At 40.5% G+C, this 19,432-nt stretch overlaps 4 protein-coding genes across 4 annotated transcripts; 2 read left to right on the top strand and 2 right to left on the bottom strand.

The window, feature by feature from the left end:
- Positions 1-816: 816 nt before the first annotated feature.
- On the top strand, positions 817-9,828 carry LOC137730807 (protein SHORT ROOT IN SALT MEDIUM 1). The gene is made up of 21 exons (XM_068469781.1): positions 817-935; positions 1,066-1,152; positions 1,458-1,655; positions 2,588-2,878; positions 2,986-3,086; positions 3,321-3,998; positions 4,100-4,145; positions 4,808-4,900; positions 4,986-5,041; positions 5,208-5,325; positions 5,448-5,659; positions 5,752-5,815; positions 5,930-6,103; positions 6,702-6,729; positions 6,834-7,972; positions 8,095-8,169; positions 8,316-8,390; positions 8,484-9,092; positions 9,211-9,252; positions 9,360-9,422; positions 9,520-9,828. The coding sequence occupies exons 2-21, from the start codon at positions 1,084-1,086 to the stop codon at positions 9,607-9,609; spliced, it is 4,221 nt and encodes a 1,406-aa protein (XP_068325882.1). The 5' UTR covers positions 817-935; positions 1,066-1,083; the 3' UTR covers positions 9,610-9,828.
- Positions 9,829-9,903: 75 nt separating this feature from the next.
- On the bottom strand, positions 9,904-11,655 carry LOC137730808 (methyltransferase FGSG_00040-like). Its single transcript, XM_068469782.1, has one exon. It carries the CDS (start codon positions 11,639-11,641, stop codon positions 10,013-10,015), a length of 1,629 nt encoding a protein of 542 aa, XP_068325883.1. The 5' UTR covers positions 11,642-11,655; the 3' UTR covers positions 9,904-10,012.
- A 396-nt stretch (positions 11,656-12,051) lies between these two features.
- Positions 12,052-16,440, bottom strand: LOC137731917 (anaphase-promoting complex subunit 2). The gene is made up of 14 exons (XM_068471178.1): positions 15,901-16,440; positions 15,489-15,787; positions 15,323-15,394; positions 14,921-15,165; positions 14,352-14,768; positions 14,038-14,239; positions 13,797-13,911; positions 13,619-13,701; positions 13,382-13,501; positions 13,166-13,254; positions 13,008-13,089; positions 12,617-12,808; positions 12,339-12,407; positions 12,052-12,257 (listed from the first exon to the last, which is right to left on the bottom strand). The coding sequence occupies exons 1-14, from the start codon at positions 16,406-16,408 to the stop codon at positions 12,135-12,137; spliced, it is 2,616 nt and encodes an 871-aa protein (XP_068327279.1). The 5' UTR covers positions 16,409-16,440; the 3' UTR covers positions 12,052-12,134.
- An 11-nt stretch (positions 16,441-16,451) lies between these two features.
- LOC137731918 (mitochondrial uncoupling protein 3) lies at positions 16,452-18,511 on the top strand. Its single transcript, XM_068471179.1, has 2 exons — positions 16,452-16,962; positions 17,309-18,511. The coding sequence occupies exons 1-2, from the start codon at positions 16,594-16,596 to the stop codon at positions 17,849-17,851; spliced, it is 912 nt and encodes a 303-aa protein (XP_068327280.1). The 5' UTR covers positions 16,452-16,593; the 3' UTR covers positions 17,852-18,511.
- The last annotated feature ends 921 nt before the right edge of the window (positions 18,512-19,432 follow it).

Genomic DNA, 19,432 nt, shown 5'->3' with positions numbered 1-19,432 from the left:
TCATCATCTGCTACTGAACTGGATGCCTGCTTGGGAACCAAAGCGATTGTGTAAGTATGCATTGAAAAAGTTAAGTTCACTGATTGACAATACAAAGAGCGTCCAATTACTTATAAACACATGAAGAGTCTCTTATTTCATCAGTGTGAGATTCATTCTCAAAATACGTAGATTGGCCAGGCAGGCATTCAAGTTTGGGCGTTTGGGGTGTTTGGCCAAACGCCCAAACTTTATGCTTAGGAAAGGACCTACTTGTAAGGCTGCATAAAATTTCGGTATTTAGAAGTAGAATTTTTTTATTTTTTATTTTTTAGTTCAGCTGATAATTTGAAAACTTGAACAAATTCAACTAGGGGTGTGATATCCACACACCCCATTTTACTTCTTACACATCTTTTTAATTTTCGACCATCGGATCAGATGAATTGAAGAAGATCAACGAACTGAAATTATCAAGGGGTGTGTGTGAAGTAAAATGTGGTGTGTGGATAGCACATCCCATTCAACTACCACAAGGAAAGCGATATTATGCACTTTTTAGATTTTCACACTTTCATCTTTATTTATCGTCATCGAATTAAATAAACGATATATAATCAATAGTTAGGATTAATAAGAATGTGTAAAAATTACTTTCCGTATGTGCAATTTTTTCCAAATTAAAATAAATTTCAAACTATGATAAAAGAAATACCGGGCCCATTTAGGGCTCTAAGGCCAGTTTATATGGGTCCGTCCATTATTACAATCCGACCCATCAAGGCCCAATTCAAGTATGGTCAAAAGTCAAAACCGCGAACCCTAACCCCGGATAAACGAAATAACAGAGTCTCGTCTTCCAGTCTTCAGAATAATCAGAGATTTAGGGGTTTCGTTTGCTCCATCACAGAAAGCTTCAATCGTTCGTCAGCCCCTCAATAATCGTCGCCCCAAGGGTTTGTTTCATCTGTTTATACTTTTAATTTTGAAAATTCAACACTCTTATTCGCCAGAATTTTCTGTACAGAATTCGAATTGGCGTATTTTTCTTGCAATTGATTAATTTGCTCAGTTATTTTGAATTAGGGTTGCACTCGAGACGTCATGTATTCCAGAGGGAATAATGCGTACGGTCAACAGTCATATGGTGGTCAGTCTGCATATGGCCAAAATGTAAGCCTATGCACTTCAAGTGTTATATAATTTTCATTTATTTCATGGGATTGAATTTTTTTTCCAGAATTTTTGTATTTATTCTTAGTGGGTGTGTTTTAAATTGTGATATTTTGTTTTCACTTATAGGAAATTTTCGTTTCGCTTTGTTGTTTTAAGAATTTCCGTTAAGTTGTTTTGTTCGTCGTCCAATTGACTACATTCGGGTGTTTTTAAAATTTATGGAGTGAAAAGGATATTTTTTGTAAGAATGCGGAAAGCGGGGGCTTTTTTGTTCTTATTCTTATTTATTGTGATATTTGTAGCTGGGAGCTGCTTATTCTGGAAATCCAGTTGGAGCGACTGACGGGAGTTCACAAATTCCATTGGTTTCGCGGCATACATCAATGTTAGGTGGTTCGGAGGAAGTTGATGCCTATAGACCTCTCCCTTCAGCTGCAGCTCATTATGGGGGACAGTATAGCTCCCTCTATGGTTCAACTGCTTTGAGCACCGCAACTCAGGTTAGTGGATTTCTTCTATAACTCGTGTTTGTGTATTTGGAAACGTGAGCTGTATTTTTACGCTGATACATGTTGCAAAGAAGCATAGGCTACCTAGGAGTTCGTAACATTATGACCTGTCGTATAACCTTTGTACTCCACGATAGTTTTCCTTTCTGTTCCCGTTCTTCGTATAACCTTTGTACTCCACAGTTATCTCCACGATAGTTTTCCTTTCTGTTCCCTTTCTTCTTTCCTTTTATTCTGATTCAACTTTAGGAAAGCATAAAACAAAATTTGTTTTATTATCTTCATAAAGTTGAAATTTAATACTTACAACACATCCAGTTTTTGAACCTGGTTTTTTTAATAAAACGATATTTTTACACTAAGGGGTAGGGGATTTGGGTTAAGCCACACAATAGGCCTGCTGTAATAATTAGGTATCGAACTTGCCATCAACGGGAGTCGAACCTAAGACTTCCCACTTACAAGTGGAGTGGAATAACAGTAGACCATAGGAAAGTGACTTGGGTAGTGTAATTTGCATGCCTACTGCTTTCCTAGTTTTTGTAAGCCTTAAATGCGTTAAATGTCCGTTCCAGTTTTTGGGTAGGCCTTATATGTCTTAAATGTGTACCCCGGTCCCTCAAAATTTTAAATTTTCTGCCTTTTTTTTTCTTTCACTTATATGTATTTTGGTGGTATTCGAACGGCTGGTTTCATGGAAATTACTGTTTGAGTCATGTGGTAGTTCTCCCAACTAAGCTTAGAAATCTTAAATTTTCTGCCTTTTTTTTTCATTTAAATGTATTTTGGTGGTATTCGAACGGCTGGTTTCATGGAAATTACTGTTTGAGTCATGTGGTAGTTCTCCCAACCAAGCTTAGATTTGATTTGTGGCGAAGTGTTTGTTGAACCATCTGGTGCCTGATTTGGAGTTTTGTGCATAGGTTCCTTCAATGAGTACTAAAGCTTCTGGACCATCGGTTTTGGAAGGTCGTGGTGGCTATGCCTCTGCTAAAACAGATTCGCCAAAGTTCTCATCTGGTGACTATATCACTTCTTCAAGTCATAGGTATGGTCATAAAGGGGATCAATTGTATGGTGAAAAGGCCCCTGAGTATCCAGCGATAGACAGAAGGCAATATGGTGAACGTCATAGTACTTATATGGGGATGGAGTTGCAAGGTGAACCATCTAGTCGATATGCCGATTCTATTGGTTTTGGTCCTCAACATCAGGTTTTTCATTTTCATCTTTTAATTTAGAAAATTTGTTATTTTCTTTGTATCTCTTTGAATAAGTCATGATTTTTAGTTTTATTGTTTCCTCATCAAATTTTCAACAGTCTGAGATTTATGATCGCATTGATAAAGCGGTGCTGCTTCGGCAAGAACAATTGCTCAAATCTCAATCACTGCAGTCTGCTTCTCTCGATGGGAGTGCAAGGTACTTTTATCTGCTGATTTTGTGCTACATTTGTGAGTGGAACTTGGTTTTCATTTCATGATCAGTTATTATCACTAGTAGTTTGTTTTCCTTCCCCATTAACTAATAGCAGAGGACGTCATTCTTCCTTTCTCAGTAACAAAATCATCTGAATCTTAATAATGAGTCTGTCCACAGCAATGCTAGATGGTGATATATTTCTAATTAGACTGAGTGGCAACACATTTCTGGCAGACAACCTGATTATCTTGCAGCAAGGGGTGCCGCTAGTCGTCATCCCACTCAAGATCTTACTTCTTTTGGAGGAAGAATGGATGCTGACCCACGGAGTTTATCGATGCTTAGTGGTTCTTCATATGGCGGACAACCCACTCCATCAATATTAGGGGCAGCTCCACGGAGAAATGCAGATGATCTCATGTTTTCACAAAGTTCCTCAAATCCTGGTTATGGAGTCAGCTTACCTCCTGGTAGGGACTATGCCACGGGAAAAGGGCTCCGTGGCCCATCACTTGAGTCAGATTATCCGAGCAGCTTGTCTCATGGTGGTCATCCACGAATTGATGAACGCAAGGATGACAGGGCTAGTTATCTTCAAGAATTTGAGCTAATGGAGGAGGCGCGCCGTCGGGAGCGTTTGCGTGAGAGAGAGAGAGACAGAGAAAGGGACAAGGACTGGGAACGCGAACGCGATCGCGAACGTGAACGAGAAAGAGAGCGTGAACGAGAACGTCTTTTGGAGCGGCGGGTGAAGGAGAGAGAGCGAGAGCGAGAGCGCAAGCGTGCACTTGAAACCAGGCGGGAACGAACTCCACCAAGAGTTTCTATTTCTAAGGATCGCCGCGGTTCCTCTTTGGCAAAGGAGAGGAAACCTTTACGAAGGGATTCCCCGCATCACGAAGCTGTGCATAGGTGGATCTTGATGTTTTATTTTGCGTCCTGCTCTAGTTCTTGAAAATAGCTTCTTTGTCTCACAGCCTTTCTAACTAACCTGGTGTTCTGTTATGCTGAAGGCGTCATTCACCTGTTAAAGATAAAAGGAGAGATTATGCCTGCAAGGTAAAAGGACCACTGCAAGAGCTTAGCCATTCAATGATGTTGAAAATATATTCCCTTCAAATCTGCCTTTAGTCTTGTGTTTGGAATTGAGTTATTCACTGGTTTCAATCGTGATGCTTCCTGTTATTTCTGTTCTGGATTCAGTCTTAATTCCTGGGATATCCTTAACCCTTTTCTATTCTCTTCGATTTTGCTTCCTCTTTGTCTTTTGGCTCTATGTGCAAATGTTGTATTTCTGCCTTCCTAGGCTTATTGTTTATAGTTGGCTCCGCCATGTTCTTTGGCACCTCTATCTTCTCACTATACCTTCTTTCTCCTGTCTGTGGGCTTGTTCTTGTACATTCCTCCTCATCAAGGAGACCATTGCTGATTCTGGAGTTTCTGGATTAATTTAATCCAGAGCTTACACCAAATCATCTTATATAAGTGTTTGTGGATCTTAGATAAAGGTGAATAGTTTTCAGTTGCCGTAATAGCTGTTGCAAATGAAGAAAGTTACCTTCTACAACAAAAATTGATCGAACTCTGCAAACGAAATATACAGTTGTCTAATAATTTTTTACATGTGGGCTGATCATTCAGTGTAAACTACAGGGTTTGTCTACAACCTGAAATGTCTTTACGGTTTCGATCATTTTGGTAACAATATTATTTATTTGCAGGTTTACTCAACCAGTCTGATGGATGTAGAAAGGGATTATCTTTCCATAGATAAGCGATATCCCAGACTCTTTATACCCTCAGAGTTTTGCAAGGTATGTTTACATTTTTCATTTCTCACTCATTGGTTATGGACACATAGTTAAGTACATACTTTAAGTGTGGTTTGTATTGTTTTAGGCTGTTGTCAACTGGCCAAGGGAGAACCTTCAACTGTCTATCCATACACCTGTCAGGTAATTTGCTTGTTGAAGCTGTGTCAGTCAATTAATTTTCTGGAGTTCTTATTCTGCTTTAGGATATATAATCCTGAAGCTTCTTAAAGAGAGGAACATTAATTTTTTATTTAAAGAAACTAGAAGGAATGAAAGTGTAATTGTACTACCTTGCTGAGTGGCACAGTTTTGAGCATGATTTTGTTGAAGAAGATGGTGCAGCTAAGCTGCCAGAGCCAGTCACTGAAATGTTGGTTGAAGTACCTGAAAAGTCAGGACGTGGAGATATAGTGTGGAATGCGAAGGTAAGCCACTAAAATGTTGGTTGAGTGAAATTGTAATTGTACTACCTTATTATTTTGTTTCTGCCATAGCAGTGATTGTTTTGCTTGAGCAGTATTTTCTGTTGTTTATTTTCTCCTTTCAGATTATCTTGATGAGCGGACTTAGCAAGAATGCTTTGGAAGAGCTGTCATCTGAAAGAGGTTCCGATGATCGCATATCGCACATCTGCAATATCCTTAGGTTTGCCATTCTCAAAAAGGACCGTTCATGCATGGCAATTGGTGGTCCATGGAATCCTGCTGATGGTGGAGATCCATCAGTTGATGATAGTGCTTTGATTCAAACTGCCGTAAGGTGTGTGCTGTCTGTTATCTGTTATAAAGATACAGATTACGGAGAGTAGTAGTATTTTCTTTCTAGTTGTTTGAATGAGTTTTTCTTTGCAGATATGGAAGGGATGTTGCTAAACTTGATCTGCAGAACTGCAATCACTGGAATCGTTTTCTTGAGGTAATTTTTGCATGTAATGGTTGTGATAGTTACCTAGTTTCCACTTGCAAGGCCTTTTAACTTTGCAGGTTTTTAGTTCACGACTAATTCGTCAGTTCCATCTGAAATTTGCAGATACACTACGACAGAATTGGTAATGATGGACTCTTTAGCCATAAAGAAGTGACTGTAATATTTGTCCCAGATTTGTCTGAATGTCTCCCTTCATTGGATTTATGGAGAGACTGCTGGCTTGCTCACAAGAAAGCTGTTGCAGAAAGGGAGCGTCAACTTTCTTTGAAAAGAGAGGTTTGTTGCTTCTATTGTTTGAAATTGCAGTTTCCCTGGATTTTGTATAGTTTTATTTTTGGTAAAATGGTTTGGGATGGGTTTTCTTTGTTTCAGTATTTACTTATTTTAGCATGCATGACAAGCATGGTGTAATCATGCTACCCTACAGTGGAACTATTTAAACATGGGTCCTACTGCTGATTAAGAAGATTTAGTAAAATTGTTTTGGGATTAACTACACGGAATCCAATATTTACCTTTAAACCCTGCTGCTGATCATTGGTACACACACAAAATAGTTTGAGAACTTGATGTCGAAGTACTTTTAAGAGCAAACATGCCATGTTGTTAACCACTGGATGGAAATTAAGAAGTAAAATGATAGGATCAGAGGATGCAAGCCTATAGTAATGCTTTTATTAACTTTTGGGCTTTCATCCAACAGCATAATCTTCTTGAGCACTCTTTTTGACTGAAGCTCTTGAACACTCCATAAATGCTTTTCTAGTATCATAGTCTCTTTTTATTTATTTTCCCAAAACATTTAACAGCAGGATTTAGGTTGACCAGCTTATTGTTTACTTGCTTTTTAACACTAGTATGTTTGTTCTTTCAGAGGTCACGGGACAAAGAAGGGCTGCAAGGTAAATGGAGTTTGTATTCTTGTTGTGTATGATGTTGCATTTTTTGATTTGATGTTCATCAATAATCTAGTTTATCATCACACCTATGTTGGTTTTTGATTCAGACAAGGAAACGGAACCGTCAAAACACAAAAAAGTTGAGAAAGACGATAAAAAGAAAGAGTCTGCATCCACTGGAGATGCAAAAGAAGTTAAGAAAATGGAGCAAGATGGTAATAATTTGAAAGGGAATGCATCTGAAGGAAAGGGTGATGTGAATGACAAGAAGCTTGAGAAAAAAGATGAGACTGGAGGAGACAAAGCCAAGATTGAGGATAAAAAGGAACAGGTAGAAATTGCCGAAGTTCAGACAACGGGAACTGTGAAGACTGGGAAGAAGAAGATTATAAAGAAGGTTGTCCGACAGAAGGTTGTTGGTAAGTCAACCAATGATAGTACAACCAAGCAGCCTGAAAGTCTTGGTGAAGGAGGAACGAAAGGTAATTCGGAGACTCCTGGTCAGGAGGAGGAACCTTCTGCTGATCCTGCTGCAGTGAAAACCTTTGTGAGGAAAAAAGTTATTAAAAAGGTTCCAGTGGCGAAGGCTGCTCAGAATGAGGATAATACTGGCCCAAAGGTCAAAGTTGAGAAGGATACTGGCTGCTCTGAGGAGAAAGCTGATCCACCAAGCGGTGGTACAAATACAAGTGGGAAAACAATTGTAAAGAAGAAAGTAATTAAGAGGGTACCTAAAAGAAAGGTCACTGGTGTTGAACTGAATGAAGGGGTTGCTAAGAGTAAGAAAGATGGTGACGGGGATGAGAAAAATGTTGCTGGAGATGATAGTATGGGGAAGCAAACAGCAGATGTAGAAAAGCCAGCAAGCGATGCTGTAGAAACAGAAAAAAAGGTTGCTTCTAAACCGAAGGCTTCAAAAACACAAGTCAGTGACAAGCAAATTGATGCGGCCAATTCAGCTAAAGCTGATGCCAAGGATGTTAAGGAGGAAAAGAAAGATGAGAAGGCAGCTGGTGAGAAAAGTGGCTCTGTGACTAAAGTGGAGACTGAGACAGACACGCAAAAAGCTCCTAAGAAAAAGTTGAAAGATGCGGAAAAATCAAAAGAGGAGAAGGAGAAAAAAGACCAAGATGGAAAAGATGATTCTAAAAGCAAATCAAATAAAGAGCTGAAAGAGAGAAAGCCTGAAGAAACTCCTCGACACCCTGGATTTATCCTACAAACAAAGTGGAGCAAGGATTCTAAAGTAGGTTTACTATAGCCTGAATAGTACAGTTTGTTTATTGTATGCATTACCTATATTTGCATGTTAACCCTCTCTAGTATTCGTTGCTCACTCTTTCTAATTGTGAGTTAATCTGGCAACAGCTTCGTTCGTCATCGCTTTCACTTGATTTGCTATTGGACTATACCGACAAGGACATTGAAGAATCAAGTTTTGAGGTATATTTTCTCATGGCATCTATTGGTCTTAATGTCTGCCTTTAATTCTATGACCAACCTTTTGGATCCGTGTTCTCTTTGCTAATTTCTCATTCTGCCTGTAGCAAAATAGAGCTAATTGTTCCTTCCTTTTCCCTCCTTTTCAGCTTTCACTTTTTGGTGAAACGCTCTATGAAATGCTTCAGTATCAGATGGGGTGTCGTCTTTTGACATTTCTACAGGTTGGTTTGACACAGTTAATCTGAGTACGGATATGATTTAATGTTTTTTCTTTGTGACGTTAGCATCCTCATTTATGTAGTTTGTTTTTTCAGAAGTTGCGCATAAAATTTGTGACCAAGAGAAACCAACGTAAGAGGCAAAGAGAAGTAGAAAAACTTGAGAAAGAAAATGACGAAAAATCAGCAGCTAAGCGCCCTAAAGTGAACGAGCAAGAAAATGATGAAAAATCACCTGCTCAGCACCCTAAAGTGAATGAGCTCCCTGTGAAGAACCAGGCTATTAAATCATCGGAAACATTGAGTCCATCTGAGCCAGGTGGTGAGAAACAAGATGAGGAAAAAACAGTTCCCCAAGATAATAGCTCTGTTGATCACATCGGTGAGGTGAAGATGGAGCCTACAGCAGATGAAGAAGAAGAAGAAGACCCAGAGGAAGATCCAGAAGAAGATGAAGAAATGGAGGATGCTAGTCCTCAACATCACTCCTCTAATGAGAACAGTGAAGAGGGGAAGAGCAGTGTCGATCCATTGACTGGAAATGAGAAGGATGAACTCAATGTTAAGGAACAAGATAACAAGAAGGCTACAGAAACAAAGGCCAAGAACGAAGCAGATGCAGGTGAAAGAATAGAGGGGAAGGTGGATTCAGGTAAGAAAGAAACTCCCAAGGCAAAAGAGGTTGTTGACAAGGAACTATTGCAGGTATCTTCCGGAAGCTTTCTACCTTTATTATTATAGTTCGATTGTGAACAGCTGCGCTCCCTCGATCAATGCATTAATCCCATCCTTTTGCTTTTTATTCTTTTTCCATCTGAAACAGGCATTTAGGTTCTTTGACAGGAATCAAGTTGGCTACGTCAGGGTAATATGCAATCTTCAGTGCATATATTTGTTTTGTGGTCTTATTAGAGAAAACTGACATGTTTAAATAAAAGCGAGAGAACTAAATTGTTTTAGTTACTTTTTCAGGTTGAAGATATGAGATTGATAATCCACAACTTGGGAAAATTCCTCTCCCACAGGGATGTCAAGGTGAGAATCATGTGAATTTCTTTACTTTGTTGCCCTTAGTTCTCTCTTCGTATTATTTCCGTCGACAGTCTAGTCATGCTTGGTTTCTCTGCATCAGGAACTTGTGCAGAGTGCATTATTAGAGAGCAACACCGGGAGGGACGACCACATTCTTTACAAAAAGCTCGTTCGGATGACTGACATTTGAGATTTTAAGCTATTTGGATTCCAAATTTCTTGTATTTTCCTTTGACGACCACATTTTTTTACAGAGAGCTCGTTCAGATGACTGACATATGAGGTTTTAAGCCATTTGGATTCCGAATTTTTTGTATATTTTCCTTTGACGATTCTCACAAGGATAGGAGGGAATGAACGATGGGGCTTTCAATGTTACAATTAATTTGTTTCCCTCGTATTTTCTGAAGTTTTTGCATCCGAATTCAAATTCCCCTATTCGTTGTTTAGAGTAGTTCAAAGTATCGATGTGTTGAGAAAAGAAAAAAAAACTGCGTAATATATTCCGTTGGTTGAACAAAAAATCAGCTCATCAGTGGATTATTGGCTAATACAAGAAAATATAAATCTAAGCTATTAGTTAATAGCATTGATTAAGGAATGCCTAAACCAACAAGGCTCTTCATTGCTTGCTTTTTCACTACTTTCCCGTACACCCCTCTTCCCAACTTCAAAGCTCTCTCCATTTCCAACATTCCTCCACCACCTCTCTTCAACTTCTCCGCCACCATCTTCAACGCGCTCTCGTCGCTTCCCACCGCTTCCACGACGCTATCAACCACTGTCTCTAGCGGTGGTATGCGTCTTCCCCACCCTTTTGCCGATTTCTCTGTGCCATAAACCTGAGAGCATGCATCCCAAAACGATGCTCTCAAGTACCCCTTCTCCCTTTCCTTCACCATCCACCTCCTCATGCCTTCCTCCAGCTTATAAACCGCAGCGCCGGCCTCCATTCTTCTTTCGAGACCCATCTCAATCTCTCTCACGTCTTCTCTAGAATACAGTTTCTCCTCGAACTTGCACCTGTTGCAGTTACATCTGAAACCCCATGTCTTGCAACTTTCGTTGCGCTTTTCCAACGGCGAAAGCACATCAAAATATGTGAATGTTATCTCCTCTCCGGCCTTGACATCTCTAGAAGCATGGACCATTACATAATCTCCTATATGCATACGTCTTGCATTCGGAACACATGAATGGTTGATGAATGAAGCCAGCACCCACAGCCCAACACCGTAGTAATCGCTGTTCTTCCCCAAAATCTTGGAAGAAATTGCACCCTCAACAAGTGAATTGACATCCAAGATGCTCAAAATCCTGCTCGCATCAAGCTCATTCTCATTATGGCAGCCGCCATTGTGCTCCGCCTCGGGCTTAAAGCGATTGATCTCAGGGACCTCAAGCTCATCCTCATCTTCCCCACTCGACAATGTACTAATCAAATCGCAGATTCTCGAACATTTAGCCACGGAATCCATAACTTTTTCGGTGAAGTTCTTCCACATGACCAATTGAGCATTCTCATCCAATTCTTGACCGGGCAAAATCCCCCTCTCTGTGGCAACAGCTTTCACAACCAACACCAAAGTTCCGGCATCAATGTTCTTCGTCGCAAACAGTCCACGCCCTCTAATCTCTGATTTCTTGATCTGCACTGCACCAATGTACTCAGCTGGTTCCAGAGGCTTCCCGCAAAACCCATTAACAACCCATTCAGAGAGATCAAAAGCTCCAGTTCTCGACATCAGCTCGAGCTTCTTGGACTTCTGCAAGTACCCATCGAGGTCCACGGAGCTCCCATTGGCCTGTGGGTCGAGCTGAGCTGTTCGAAAGCAGTCCAGCGCCATCGAATACCTGTTCAGATTCAGCAAGATCTTACCTTTGCAGACAAGAGTCTTGAAATGGGCCCTCTCGATTTCCAATGCCCGATCGCAATCCCTCAAGGCTTCTGCAAAATCTCGGAGTCTGGATCGTGCTTCTGCACGGTTCGAGAGGGCTAGGCAGAGAGATTTTCGGAGCTTGGGGAGATGATCTGGGTCGGGGTTTTGAAGGGTGTTTGAGATGTGAGATCGGCAGAGGGTGATGAAGTGAGAGTATGCTTGTACGGACTCCTGCCATTCTTCACGGAGGAGGAGCTCCGTGGCTTTGGATCGGAGCTGCTGCAATTGCTCTTCTGCCGCCACCATTGCTAGCTGATCTTGCTGCTTGGTTTCTTCTCTCATCTCTGAATTTTCGATTCTGTTGGGGTTAATGAGGGTTTCGGTTCCCTGTAGATTTTGAATTTGGGATTACATGTAACGGTCACATTGCCTTTTCTTTTCTGTTTATTTCTTTTTTTTTGTTTTTTTGATCCAACACACTGCCTTTTCTTTTTCTGCATTTTTTGTAACGTTAAACGGATATGTCGATCTTGACGAGGTCGTAAGATATGGCCAGTAAATAAAGCAGAACGACATCGTGGAGATTGTCACAGATATAGAATGTATATATTCAATACGATAAATCTCCGAATGCACGCCGATAAATCTCTCACATAATGAACCTAATGTAGAGGATTCAATGAACCTAATTTAAAAGATTACGAAAAGATCTTAGAGAGACCAAAACGGAAAACAACGCATTGTGTACGAAATGAAGCCGACGTATTTTGCCAAGCTCTATAAATTTACCAAATGATTAGGGTCCTAAAGAATACATTGCAAATCTGTTTAGTAATTACTTTTTCAAAACGTACATTCCATCTCTTACTTCTAACTTCTCTTCGGAGACCAGACCCGATAAGAAACTCTGTAGCTGCTGGAGAGTTTTGTCGTAAGGTGGATCCGCTATACAGAACATCTGTAGGAAAGTGTATGGAGATACATTAAAAACAGCTTTGCAGAAACTAAATATCACGGGGAATGTTGAAATCATCCTTACCTTGAGAGTATTATGAATTCGATCTAATGCCATGCTTCCGAAGTTTGTGAGCATCCCCAAGATAAATTTCTGCAACAAACCAAATACCGTTTCAAAAGCTGGGAACAGAAAGGCATCATGCGTTTAACGGTTTACATGAGCGAGATCAATACTTGACACAATTATCCAGCACTATCTGGCAAATAGTGTCACGAGCGGCAATTTTGCCCCCTTACCCTCGTACCTACAGATTTACATTACTGAAAGCAAGATTGGAAAATCTCGAAGACATCACATACCTCATACACAGTCATTTCCTTGCGCAGTTGATCCTCTACCGAAGCCACAGAGCTCTCTCCCTCCTCATCACCAACTACAAGATCCTCAATGCTCCCATTGTTACCACCATTTTTACCGGCGTCAACCATGCCTTCCATTAGTGTAAACATGTGGTCTTCAGAGTCTGCCCTGGGTGATTCTGCAAGAATTCCCTTTATAGGAAAAAAGAGACGAGTGCATGAGCCTTCTTCTTGACTTCGAAATCTCAAAACTTCAATTAAAACAGGTGAGGATCCATATAAACTAACCGCTGGTGCTGAATCCAAAGTTTCGAATACTCTTTATCTATTTATGTACTGAATGACGAGAAGCACATCATGAAACATGAAAGTATGAGTTTATCAAGCATACCTTGCTGATCCAGAAATTTATCCTGCGATTAAGTATGTCTACTGGAACCCCAATTGCAGCTGCAAGATCCTTAGAGGTCCAGCTGAAGGTAGAAAATATAAATATAGCAAAAAATAGGTAACGAATAATAAAGTGTATTAAGATATTTCTGATGATACCTCGTCTGATCTTGAAATTGCATTATAATTGCTGCTTGTATGGGAGCAACCATGAATTGCACTGCTCTATCGTCAAATTGCAACTCCAACTAAAACAGCACCAACCACCATACATGTTAACGTAGATTAAGTGATTCAAGGGAATAAAGAAAAAGTAAGCAGGTCAAAAAACTCCTAATAGAAAGGGCTTGAGATGACGTTGTGCAAGCACTGTACCTTGACAGTACCAAGACTTTTCTTCCATAATAGTTTACGGGGTGTCTTGATTTCATTAAACCTCTTTGCATAATCAGATAGTAGTTGGTCAACAGGCCCAGGTACATTGAGGGACTCATCCTGAAATTTATATAAAGATACTTCAAATTAGGAGCATGCAAATCCATGATCCAAGATCTTTTCCTTCTATCAAAAACTTCAAAATAAATGATATTACCAGAGGAAACAATTCATTACCTGGATTTGAGGCCAGAAATTTGAAGAGATGATTGTAGCATCAAAATTATCCATGGACACCCCTTTATCTCCCAGATCAGTGCCTAAGACATCAACCCAAGTTAGCGGAATCAAACAAAATAACTGGTGAAGTCCCAAAGCCATGATTCATGGGGGAAACATAAAATTTGAAAGATACCCGTTTGAGATGGCTGACTTATGGTTGCTTTAATATTGCTGTTAGTCCTCTTAGAATCAATCAGATCATTCAGCATAATCTCGCATTTCTGCATGCTGCTCTCTCCAAAATGTATCTGAAGAATGATTACACATTAAAATAGACAGTATAAACACAACATAAATAAATCCTAACTTCATCCAGCAGACCCAATTAAACAAAGAAACCACAAGTTTAAATAATAATTAAAAGAAGCACTTGCCTTGAGGAGCTCAAGAGTACGTATCTCTGTATCAATGTCATAATCAGATTTATTGAGAAGCTTTTCAGCCAGCATAACACGGTACTCATTAACGAGTTGATCTTTTGAACCAATTATGCCAACAATCATCCCAAGTATATCAACCTTCCTTCGGTTCCTGCTACCCTTCAAGGGATCAGCTTCTACAGGGTCAGGCTCCCAGCTGAAATGGCAGAATCACTCAGAAATTACATCATCTATATACAGTAAGCGCCAAAATTTGAAAGCAATTAAATTACACTTGAATCTTCAACTATAGCCTTCCATGCACATACCGCAACGCATTTATCCATGCTTGCTTGTCATCAGTGTGGAAATCGTCATCAAGACCAGTGTTCTCTTGATTTTCTTCGTCTCTGTTTAACTCTTCAAGAAGGCTATCCCCAGTGTTTCCAGACACATTTGAATTCCCACCCGTGCCATCTGTAAGCATGGTCACAATGCACTTTATGGTGTCTTTCCTTCCCCTCAAATAGTCCCTTATTGGTTCGCCAACTGATTCGAGGAAAACACCTGCTGGATCTATAGTCCGGAGTGCTTTAATCGTGGAAACATATTGATGCAAAATGTCATTGGTTGAGGCACCTGCAGTAAGTAAACGATAACGCAGTGCAGTGATAAATGACTCAACCAGCTTAGAATGCTGTCCAGTGTATTCAAGACATTGTTTCAAATCTTCAATCGCAGGAGAGCTGAAAAACCCCAAAAAGACATAAAGTGGTCATGGTCAGCCACAATACAGCTTGTAAAAGCTACTGAATTCCCCCTCCTTAACCGGTTAAATATCATGGTGGACTTCAACAACTGGAAAGCAAGGGAACCCCAAGTTAAGAAAAGCACATACCTGTCAGGATAATCCACAATAATCTCAAATAACTTGGCTATTCTTAAATCTTGCAAAGTTTCATAAGCAAAATACTCAAGTCGCAACTTCCATCTAACAAGTCCTTCTGATGGAATGTCGATTCCAGGATAAAATGTAGAAGGGCATGAAGCCAAAGGTGACTTGAGACCAGATGAAGCACTATCATAACTAACAGTGTCACCAAGATAAGCAAGAAGAGCATGCAAGAACTGAAGAGGCACCGCCTGCAAAAATACACATTGGAATGATAAAAGAAAACTTCGCACTTTGAAAACATAAAGTAAAGCCTTAACGTACGATTAAACCATTAATGTGCGACATAATTGTGGCTTCACAACTCTACAACAACATGGAAAGAAAGCACAAGCACGCGAAAGCAACCTGTATCCACCGCTTAATGGACTCCAAAAAAGAAACCCGGTAATCATCACCAGCAAGATCATGAACTTTGGCCTGCCACTCAAACAAGACAATTTGAAGTTAGAAAGACAATTGAAATAAAAAGTAAAATGTAATAGATGAAAAAAACAGCAGAGACTGTGATCACCTTTAGAAACAAAAATATAGCAGAGGCATAGGCATCTTCAGCCATAGATGTAAACCCAAGACTTCTAAGATCGCGAACAACCTTCCCAATGTTGTTCACCAATTTATTGTTGTCCAAGAACCTGCCTTGGGGATAGCACTCATCAATCTCCATCTGTCCACTCCTGTATGAGACTTTGCATTTGTCATCCACATCCATATCATCTGCACCATCATCCTCATCGTGGTCACGCGGGAATTCCCCGCCCATTATAGTACTCAGTTCCTCCAACCTTCCCTTAAAATACCAGTGGAGTACCTCTAGAATTCAGAAAATTTGAGGCATAAAAAAAATTGCAGTAATTGCAGAACCAAATTAGAAAACGGGAAATGTAAATCGATCAAAGTCGAGATTTTTATGAACTTTTCGGTACCTGGAAAATGTCGAGGGAGAGTTGCCATAAGAACCGAAGACACTGATAACTGGTACTTAGCAAAAAGCTCCGCTCTATAATCATCAGAATCATGGCTCCCTTGGTTGTAAGACTGCAAAGCGTGAACCAGAATCAATAAGCACTTCTCCTGGTACTGCTTTTCCATTGCTATTTCTTCCAGAGCGTTGTAGAACACTTCCTCCTCGATCGAACCGTCGCCGTCGTACTCCTCGAAATGCCGCCAAAATTTCAAGGCGCCATTTTTCTCGAAGGTTCGCTCGAGAGCGCCGAGGAAGTAGTCGCGGAGGAGGGACTCGAGCCCGTGCTTGCAGAGGCCGTGCACGTGAGATACGATCTGCTGACCGGCGGAGAGGTCGCCGGCACCGGTCAGAAGGGTGTCTGTTGCGGCGCAGAAGCCGCTGTAGCTTTCGAAGATTTCGTTGATGGAGTCGTCGCTGAGCCTGTCGAGAACCGCTAGGTTACAGACTGATGAAATCGAATCCGCCATTGCAGAAGCCGCGGAAGCTCGAAACTGGAAACCCTTACGCGCTGCAGAGAGTTAAAACTTCGGAGTTCAGATGGTAAATAAACGACATACAGAACACGCTGTCGTTTTTGGAAAGGGATGTCGTTTACAGCGACTGGATTATAGCAACTTTACTGATTCAATTTCCAAGCTTTTGCTCGTCGACGATGAAACAGAGCGAAGACCCCGGAGCGTACAGGAAAATATTACTGGCGTCGGTCTCGGCCATGGTGGCGGAGACGACAACATTTCCGGTCGACCTGACGAAGACGAGGCTTCAGCTGCACGGCGAGTCGGTGTCGGTTGGGTCAACCCGGCGTACCAACGCGTTCAGGGTCGCCTTGGAAATCGTGCGGGAGCAAGGTCCGGTGGGATTGTACAAGGGCTTGTCACCGGCGATTCTCAGACACCTCTTCTACACACCGATTCGGATCGTCGGGTACGAGCAGCTCAGAAACTCGCTGAAGAGCGACGGTGGGTCCCTCTCTCTCCCCGCCAAAGCTCTCTCCGGTGGAATCTCCGGCGTCGTTGCTCAGGTAACTTGCTTTCTAGTTGTGCTTAACATGTTGGGTTTTCAATTTTTTTTTTTGGAATTTATAATTTTGATAAGTTATTTGGATTTGGGAATTTGGAAAATTCATAAAATTATGTAAAGGAAAAAAAAAAAAAAATTCCAAGCTTTTTGCGGTGGACCATTAAGAAAAATGAAGCTTGCGACTTTAGTTTTTGTACATACAAAAGCCCTACTGAAAAGCACAAGCTTTTTCGACATGATTGTTCTAGCTGTGCAATTCCTTGCCAATCAAATGGTGCAATAATTGTTTTAAATTCTGCATTTGCTTCGGAAGTATGATATGCTTGTGTTTACTGCTAGTAGTGCAGTTGGTAGCAAGCCCTGCAGATCTTGTTAAGGTAAGGATGCAAGCAGACGGTCGGACGGTTGCCCAAGGTATGCAGCCTCGGTATTCGGGGTGTTTCGATGCTTTGAACAAGATTGTACGAGCAGAAGGCGTTGGGGGACTTTGGAAAGGGGTTTTCCCTAATGTCCAAAGAGCATTCTTGGTGAACATGGGAGAATTGGCTTGTTATGATCAGGCAAAACGTTTTGTGATCGAGAATCGGATTTCTGAAGACAACATATACGCTCACACTTTGGCGTCGATCATGTCAGGCCTTTCGGCAACTGCTTTGAGTTGTCCAGCTGACGTGGTAAAGACGAGAATGATGAATCAATCGAGGAGCAAGAAAGGGAAGATTATGTACAACAATTCGTATGATTGTCTGGTGAAGACTGTCAAAGTTGAAGGTTTAAGAGCGCTGTGGAAGGGGTTCTTTCCTACATGGGCAAGGCTCGGTCCTTGGCAATTCGTGTTCTGGGTCTCGTATGAGAAGTTTCGACAAATTGCAGGATTCTCTTCCTTCTGATGAGTCTTTCCTTCCACTCTCACCTTTCAGGCTTCCATTGATAGTACTACTCCATGTCAATTGAAGCTTATACAGAGCCAGCAAGCCCTTACGATGGGAATTATCAATTTCGTGAGTTTTCGTTCTTTCTTTCTTTCTCTTTTAAAATTGTTCTTCTTTTGTCAAACATTCAAGATTATTGCCTTCATAATATGAAAGGAAGAAAGATTCACTTTTCAGTGAAATTCTGTTGTGTTTTGGAATTTGTCCCCTCAATATGTCCCAAATTATTTGAAACACAAAACAAAACAAACACAAAACAGAAGAAGAATCAATTAGCCCTTGAACATTTCTTCTTGCAGAGCAAGTTAGTTTTGCAAAGGCAAGTTGCAGTTCACTCATTAGATTATTCCGTAGGAAGCTTCAGTGCGAAAATATCGGCTGCACTTTTCGTATGATCTCCTCTTTCTTACAGTTATAGATAGACTCGTTATATGTTCAAAGCTTTACACCCTGTGATTAACTTTAGCTGCCATTTTTGATAAAGCCTAGGAGATGAAATCCTGTATCAAATTGGTTGTTATGGACCGCAGGCTCAGGCTGTGTACTGTTTGAACTGGACTGAACTCTAAGCCCACCAATGCCTAACTCAACTCTTGATGCTTTCTGTACAAGTATTATTTATCGGCTTTTTAGTTAAAATGGTTGAGATTTAAAATCAATAGAAGTGATTTCTGAGATTGTCTACCATCCATTATTTTGGTCATTCTATTAAAAAACTCCGTTAAGTTAAGGGTATAACACATAACTTTGGTCCCAGAGATTTGCATCACACATAATTTTGATCCCTGAGAGTTGCATAACACATCACTTGGGTCTTTGAGATTGTCCACCATTCATCATTTTGGTTCTTTCATTAAAAAGCTCAGGGACCACCTAACAGAGTTTTTTAATGGAATGACCAAAATAATATATGATAGACAATCTCTGGGACCACTTCTATTGGTTTTAAATATCAGGGACCAAATTTACGTGTTATGAAAATCTTAGGTACCATTTTAGCTAAAAAGCCTTATTTATTTGGTGAAATTCATCTGAATTCGTATGCTAGGTATATGTATTATTTCTCTACATAACAAATCTTGCCCTTACTAAGGAATCAAAATATAAGTTAACCCTTCATTAAAATGGTTATGTATCTCGTACTTGAACACCTTGGTATCATCACTAAAGGGTATTTATCCCATATCTAAACAACCATGTATCGTTTTGGTTCGTGACCTTTATTCGTGTGTCATTTCAATTAGGAAATGGTGCTTTATCGTATTTTTCTTTTGTCAAAGAGGGATAGTTTATCTTATACTTGGACAAAACCCCAAGGGGTTGGTTTAGTTCGAACTCCCAAGGATGCATTCCTTGGGACAACCGGCTCTGCTTTGGTGTACTGTTTTATTTGGGGGTCAAAAGTATGTTCCTGCCTCGTGTGATACTAGGGAGGGGGATTATTGATTACCTTTCAAATTCCAAGTTATGATCCCATAAACATAATCCCATTGATTCTTCAAACTAAATAAACTGAAAGGTTAGATAGATCATAGATGA

Source organism: Pyrus communis, chromosome 4 (genome assembly GCF_963583255.1).
Source record: "Pyrus communis chromosome 4, drPyrComm1.1, whole genome shotgun sequence".
Classification (NCBI taxonomy): Eukaryota; Viridiplantae; Streptophyta; class Magnoliopsida; order Rosales; family Rosaceae; genus Pyrus; species Pyrus communis.
Note: the sequence above shows the minus strand (reverse complement) of the source record. Positions and strands in the feature narration are given on the sequence as shown.